The sequence below is a fragment of the Phyllobates terribilis genome, unplaced genomic scaffold (assembly GCF_046119375.1).
Source record: "Phyllobates terribilis strain yellow unplaced genomic scaffold, ASM4611937v1 Scaffold_7__3_contigs__length_470593459, whole genome shotgun sequence".
NCBI lineage: Eukaryota > Metazoa > Chordata > Amphibia > Anura > Dendrobatidae > Phyllobates > Phyllobates terribilis.
The window spans coordinates 258,606,468-258,614,395 of NW_027362767.1; the positions used below are offsets into that span (position 1 = coordinate 258,606,468).

Below are 7,928 nucleotides of genomic sequence, written 5' to 3' on the forward strand. Positions count from 1 at the left end.
TACATCCACACTCAGAGCTCTAGGGCGCCTATACTTATGCAACCTCATAGTGAAAGGTAGCTCTCACCATTTTCAAGATCTCTGCTTGCTGCTGGGACCTTCTACCCTGCATCCAGGGACTATATAATTGTATCCAGATAAGACATCTGGAATGTAAAGATGACTGGTTACATAATGACAACCTGTCATAGCAGGAGACAGATAGGGGGGCTGGATTTCTATTCACTGACAGCAAGCAGAAGCCAGGACCACTGATCGGAATTATGAGCAAACTGCACAGTTTTAGCTATGAAAGGTTAGAGTGGTGCAAAAGTATTCACACCTCCCCTCCCCCAGAAGAAAAAAAAGAAAGTACATTTACTCATTACATTCATAATTTCAGTTTAAGGGGAGCTGAATATTTTTGCAAGACGCTTTTTTTTTCCTTCTTCTAGTACCTGGACCCACCACAAGTACTATTTTTTAAGGGTAGACAACCGAGTCCGTAATTAAACAAATCACTTTTATTCAAACCATTTCATATTTACACAATGATCCAAGATACACGCATTAAAGACAAACTCCAGCGCCCTCCAGTCATCACCCACACCCCAAAATTCTTCACATCTCCATATTCCTCGGAGACCATGATAAAATATCAATAAATATATATTACAAACGTGGGAACAGGGCGTCTGTCACCTCCAGTCTTTTTTTAGGCAGTGGTCATGTAAGTGTGGAAGATCCAACCAAGGTCTTGTGGTTGGGGCTAACGTCTGGTGGGCTGATGTTGAGAAGATGGGGAGTCCGCCGCAGCTCGGATTAGGAGCCATCGGGAGCCCAAGGCTTTGGAGAAATGGTCTTCTACTGAAGTGTAGGAGGAATGGCATGGAGGGAAGCAGGCACTGACTTGGGGGGTGCAGGATTTGAGGCTTCTTTGGAAATGTTCTTCTACTTCAGGTGAGCAGGTTCTGGGGGACCCTACAGAGAGATCAGCGTAAGATTTAGGACTTGACACAATACAATGATTAGAAGTGAAGGTCCCAAAACTAGGAACTTACGTTGAGTATGAGAGTCTTGGAGAGGACCTGTCTGGTTTTCTGGAGGTGGACTTGTTTTGGGTCTGGAGATGCAGGTGATTACAGAAGGTCTCATCTGAAAATGGAAGACACAAGGTTATATGAGGCAGAACTTTGGACAAGTGAACCCTAATGAAGCTTCTGTAGACCATTCTTGGTCAACCGTGTGCATGTCACCCACCTGTTGTAGCATGGCCGGAGACACCATAGGTTGCTCCCTTGGATTCTCCATCTTTTTTACTAAGGCTAGAGGTTGCTCTTCTTCAGTTTCTCGGGTCTCCTTCCTTTCCAAGAGTCTCTGCTCAGGTATTAACCTTTTCAGGACATTTTGCAGCTCGATGTGAGAAGCAAAAATTCTAGGACTGGTGGCCTCAGCAGCTGAAGATTGTTTTCCTGCACACTTTATATTAACTGGTGAGTGGGAAGAATTGTCCCTGGAAGAAATTTAGGAATTCTTAGTTTTGCAAAAAAATATGCAATTCATCCTCTCCCCCCTTGAGATGCCAAACTATCTGAAGGAACGTTAGAGGAACAGAATCATTTGTGAAAAAGTTTTTTGGGGTGATACACACTTCGCTATTCCAATGTCTTACGTGGAGATCAGCAATCTGCTGGTTTATGGTTCGCCGGTATTAATTTATTATGGTATTTACCTGTTCTGGTGGTTGGAGGAACAGAGTCTCTTCTGAGATTGAGGAGGATCTGGGCTCAGTTTTCGTTTGATGGGATATATTGGTATTCCGTGGTTAGACAATGGACGGTACCGGTCCATGTTGCGTGCGCTGTGCTGCCCTGCAATGATATATTATATATTAGTGATGCAAGGCAATCAGACACCTGAGGTCCTCAATATGATGGGCAAAGCACGGGCAATGGAGTAAAGTCAACCAACCCCAGGAGGTGGCCACCTAGATTAGAAAGTTGACCCTATATTCATCACTATGGTATGGTCAATGCAATTTTTTGGGAAAAAGCCATTATTAATATGGGGGTGGCCGACCCTACAGAGAGCAGATGGCACCCACCTTCTAAGATGTAGACTTTGAAGCCGCTGGAGATTCCCATCGTGTACTGCAGGCTGGACACGGCCATTTTCACCGAGCTCCAAAATTACAGACACTTCTACTTGGAGCTTCTCTGTGCTGGTTTTATATTTACCTGGATAAAAGGACGGCCAATCCGAGGAGGAGCTGCGCCTGGCTCCACCCACCCCCTCACCTGGATGATCGCCTTTCAGAGCCTGCACCCCCCCACCACCACCATCGCCTCATCTGTGTTGTCATCACCTACTGTGCAGGCTAATGCAATTTTGTGGTGTGGGGCCAAAAAAAAGGCTAATGTATATGCCAAGAAGTCAGCCCAGGTACAGGAACGTTGTCCGCACTTCTTCATTCTTTTCACCTGCATCTGAAGACATCAAAGTCTGTGCAGGATACAAGCAAGAAAACATCAGCGATAGTGTCCATATAACACAACCCAATAATACCGCCATACAGTGACATATCAGTATACAGTCCCAAAACAATGTCTCCATACTGTGCTCAAATAATATCACCATATACTGCTCAATCAATAACTATCTGTTCCAGAACAGTAGCTGCCTATGGGGCCCAAATAATACCACCATATAATACTCCCAAGATCACCATACAGTTCCCCAATAATACCACCATTTATTGCCAAAACAATGTCGCCATACATTGCACAAACAATATCACTATACAGTGCCAGAAAATCTCCATACTATGCCCAAATAATACCACCATATGCTGCTTTTAGAAGATCCCCCTACAGTGCCCTAATAATAAAATTATTTAGTGCCTGAACAAGATCGCCATATAGTGCCCAATCCATATCAGTTTACAGTCTCAGAACAATGTCTCTATACTGTGCCCAAATAATACCACCATATAGTGCTGTTAGAAGATCACCGTACAGTGTTCCAATAATACCACTATCCAGTATATAAACAATATTGCCATTCAATGCCCTAACAATATCACCATACAGTGCTCATGAAAAATTACCGTACCCAAATAATACCACCAGACAGTGCCCCAATAATACCACTATTCATCACCTAAAAAATATCTCCATATGGTGCCTAAACGTTAGTACACTGTATAATCGTAGGCCAATATCTTCATACTGTGCCCAAATAATACCACCATTCAGTTCCCTAATAACACTATACATTTCCTAAGCTACAGTGTGCCCCTAAGAACACCGCCATATGTCGCTCATGAAATATTATCGCAACCAAATAATACCAGCATGCAGGTTTCTATTCGCTGACAGCAATCAGAGATCTTGAAAAATCAGAAGTACAATTTCTAATGAACTGTATTGCTATAGGAGGGAGACAGAGCGGACAGGGGGGCATGATTTGGAATCACTAAGCACAGTAGATAGCGGGTAGTCAGGAGCACCCACTGGCAGTGGTGGTGCAGCGCAGGCCCGCACACGTACGGGGCAGGGAGCAGGCACATTCCCTCATACAATCCAGTCGGTTTACATACTTGTCATTCCTCCATAGGATCACAGCAACATGTTACAGCACAACATGTATTGTCTGTCCATATTACCGACACCCTGTCCCCGTGGGCCCCTGACTTCTGGCAGACCCCTATCTAACGTTCATGGCGGACCCCTACATTACATTTCCAGAAGACCCCTCCACCACTGGCTGGATGTTGTGGAATGTCGTTCTTCTAGAATGGATGCAAAACATCACGGTCCTAAATTGTGGCACCGAAAAAATGCCCCCAGGGGCGACGTTTCCAAAAAATTGCCACTTATGCATGAAGTTGGACACTCCTTAAAGGGACCTGTCCACTTTAAGGGACAGTACCTACTATCACTATCACAATATAACCATGTATAATCCCCCTCCCCCACACCATGTGACCTGATGAAGTGATCCTGGAGGTTGGGGGGAGGAGGGACATTTTGAAGAACAGCCATAACCCCTTAAGGGTCAGGCAATTTATTTATTTTTTTTCATTTTCGTTTTTAATTTTGCAAGAGCCATTCATATTTTATTTTTCCATTTTTTATCTTGGTGAGACAAGTTGTAGTTTTGATGTCTCAACAATGGTAAAATTATCCATCTTGTAACACAATTCAACAATCATGGTCGCTGCAATTCAGACACAACAGAACATATATTTCAGTAGAGATGAGAATGACAACCACACATTTCTAAAAACTCCCCAAAATGATAAAAAAGTCTGAAAAAAAAGCAGACCAAACAAAGGAACAATAGACACAAAACAAGCCTGCAGGAGGCGTGGACGAATTTTTTTTTCTTATAGTTTTATATATTTATTTTTGATAGTTTTCTAATTATTTTTTATAGTTTTATATGCAAGTTTTTATAGTTTTATATATATATTTTTTTTATAGTTTTATATATTAGTTTTTATCGTTTTTGATTTTTTATAGTTTTATATATTATTTATTATAGTTTTATATATTTATTTTTTATAGTTTTATATATTAGTTTTTATAGTTTTATATATTTATTTTTTATAATTTTCTATATTATTTTTTATAGCTTTATATATTTATTTTTATAGCTTTATATCTAATTTTTTTATAGTTTTCTATATTATTTATTATAGTTTTATATTTTTTATAGTTTTATATATTAGTTTTTATAGTTTTCTATATTTTTATAGTTTTATATATTATTTATTATAGTTTTATATTTTTTATAGTTTTATATATTAGTTTTTATAGTTTTATATATTTTTTATAGTTTTATATATTATTTATTATAGTTTTATATTTTTTTATAGTTCTGTATATTAGTTTTTATAGTTTTATATATTTATTTTTTATAATTTTCTAGATTATTTTTTATAGCTTTATATATTTATTTTTTATAGCTTTATATCTAATTTTTTTTATAGTTTTATATATTATTTATTATAGTTTTATATTTTTTATAGTTTTATATATTAGTTTTTATAGTTTTATATATTTTTTATAGTTTTATATATTATTTATTATAATTTTATATTTTTTTATAGTTATATATTTTAGTTTTTATAGTTTTCTACATTTTTCTAGTTTTGTTATTTATTATAGTTTTATATATTTATTTTTTATAGTTTTATATATTATTTTTGATAGCTTTATATATTTATTTTTTTATAGCTTTATACATATTTTTTGTTATAATTTTATATATTATTTATTATAGTTTTATATATTTTAATAGTTTTATATATCATTTCTTATAGTTTTATATATTTAAATTCTATAGTTTTTATATTAAACTTTTTTATAATTTTATATACTTATGTTAGTGTTTAAAAAAGTTGTTAACTTTGTAAAATAAAAATTGCTTTGTTTCCGAGATCCGTAACGTTCCCATTTTTTTCCTCAGTGGAGCCATGTGGGCACTTGTTTTTTGCAGGATGAGATGTACTTTTTATTAATACCATTTTGGGGTACATAGGCTATTTTGATCTCTTTTTATTGCATTTTTTGGAGGAGGTGCTGTAAGAGTAAAACAGCAATTTTTGAATTTATTTTTCTTAACTTTACAGCATTTCATTTACTTAATTTTATATTTTAACAGATCGAACTTTTGGATGCTGAATATGATTTTATTTCTTTAATGAGGAATAGGGGGATATACATTTTTATGTTTTGTTTTATTCCTTACTATTTTAAAAAACTTTTTTTTTATTACGTTTCATCTTGTTTTTTAGTCCGCAAGGGGACTTTGAGTGTTGTAGTATATGGGTAGAATAGCCTGTAGCTGAGTTTTATAGGTGTACCAAGATGACTGAGATGGGGGTCTTCAAGTGGCCCCTAGCTGCCATTGGCACCCTGAGATTGGGATTTGGACGTGCCACCAGTTAGCAAAAATGTAAATGCCGATGTCAGAGATTGACAGCAGCAACTAAATGGTTAACCAGGAGCGAGTATTATGAAATAGTCGTCTGGGCTGGAGCACGCCGGGCACCGCGCTCGCTACGTGGGGCATCATGCCCCGGGGCCATGAATTAAGATGTATTGTTATGAGCTGATATTTCCTGATCTGCCCCCTCCCTGCAGACATAAGGCCAGGCATAACGCTGACACACCTTCCCAATCCTCTCCCTGCCCCGAGGGCGACTCTGCACACTTCCATGGGAGCGGCACAAGCCAAATCCGTGCCTCACTCCCGGCCCTCACATACCTGTCAGCGAGGGACCTGCCTATGTTTACCAAACCATCACTCACTATATGGAAGAAAAGCCAACGCTCCTCCGACTATCTTGTCCTTAAACGACGGCCATCACTCAGAAAACATCCCTTAAAGGGGTCTCCACTTTGGACAATCCCTTTTTGCTATATAGATCTCCTTCTAATAAGCTGATGACATGGTGTCCTACTGTTGGGACCCCCAGTGATGGGTTATTGGCCCTAGAGAGCCCTTTACAAGGGGGTTACTCAAACAGCGAGAAGGCCAAGCGTGGGCACCCCAACTCCTGACCCCCAAATATATTCAGACCTCTTATATGAATATCAAACCACAGACCAGACCCCTTACACTATACGTCAATGTCAAACCTCAGAGCAGACCCTTTAAATATATTCAGACCCCTTATATATGATACCCCTTCTATGATATGAATATCAGACCCCAGACCAGACACCCTAAATATATTCAGACCCCTTATATTAATACCAGACCAGACTCCCTATATCAATATAAAACCCCAGACCAGTCCCCCTCAACATATTCAGACTACCTATATTAATATCAAGCCTCAGACCAGTTCCCCTATATCAATATCAGACCCAAGACCAGGCCCCATAAATATATTCAAACCACTTATATTAATATCAGACTCCAGACCAGACCCCCTATATCAATATCATAGCTCAGACTAGACCTCCTATACTAATTTCAGACCCTTGACCTCCTGTATCAATAAAAAACCTCAGACCAGACCCCCTAAATATATTCAGACCCCTCTATTAATATAAGCCCCCAGACAAAAAAACCCTGTATCAATATCAGACCTCAGATCAGACCCCCTAAATATATTCAAATCCCTTATATTAATATCAGACTCCAGACCAGACCCCCTATATCAATATTATATCTCAGACCACACCCCCTACATATAATCAGACCCCCTCTATTAATATAGGACTCCAGACCAGGCCCTCTAAATATATTCAGATCCCCTATGTCAATATCAGACCTCAGATCAGACCCCCTAAATATATTTTGACCCCTTCTGTTCATATCAGACCCTCTGAATATATCTGGACTTCCAATAGACCCCAGAAAATCCCATTAATCAAATAAAGCAAATGTATCCTTCCTAATGTGTCAGCTCATAGCTGTGCCTTAAAGGGCTCGTTCACTTGGCACAATCCCATCTCCAGTGTTGTGCAGAGGGGGAAGTGGCTGCTGACTGATCCTTTCTTGCGGGGGTGGCGAAGGAATTAAAATTGCATGGTGCCCGTTGAAATCAATGGTATAGTTTCTATGTAAAGGGGTGTTCTGATGATAGCCCCTGCACTGGTGACCCCCCCCCCCCCCGTTCCTGCCCTACTCCAGGATGAGCTGTCGCTTTAAGTCTAATATTTCCTATGTATTATCAGCCGGGGGATTTCCATGTTATAATAGAGGATAATGTAATACAGAAGCGTGCGGGGGACAAGTCTGATCACATCCAGAGGAGAAAAAATAGAATTAGGTCAACAGGTGAACAAGTTGTGGCTGCACGCTCCTCCAATATGGGGGTGTCCTAACTTGTGCACATAATGATCCTTTCACAACTGCACACACTCCTCAATTGTGTGATGGGGCAGATTAAAGCTGGCAGGCCCCCAACCCCCCACCACTGGCTGAGTGAA

The 7,928-nt window shown here is 39.1% G+C and overlaps 1 protein-coding gene across 1 annotated transcript; it reads right to left on the bottom strand.

The window, feature by feature from the left end:
• Positions 1-488: 488 nt before the first annotated feature.
• On the bottom strand, positions 489-2,237 carry LOC141153133 (uncharacterized). Its single transcript, XM_073637823.1, has 5 exons — positions 2,084-2,237; positions 1,712-1,850; positions 1,240-1,492; positions 1,041-1,134; positions 489-960 (listed from the first exon to the last, which is right to left on the bottom strand). Exons 1-5 carry the CDS (start codon positions 2,148-2,150, stop codon positions 749-751), a joined length of 765 nt encoding a protein of 254 aa, XP_073493924.1. The 5' UTR covers positions 2,151-2,237; the 3' UTR covers positions 489-748.
• Between the last annotated feature and the right edge of the window lie 5,691 nt (positions 2,238-7,928).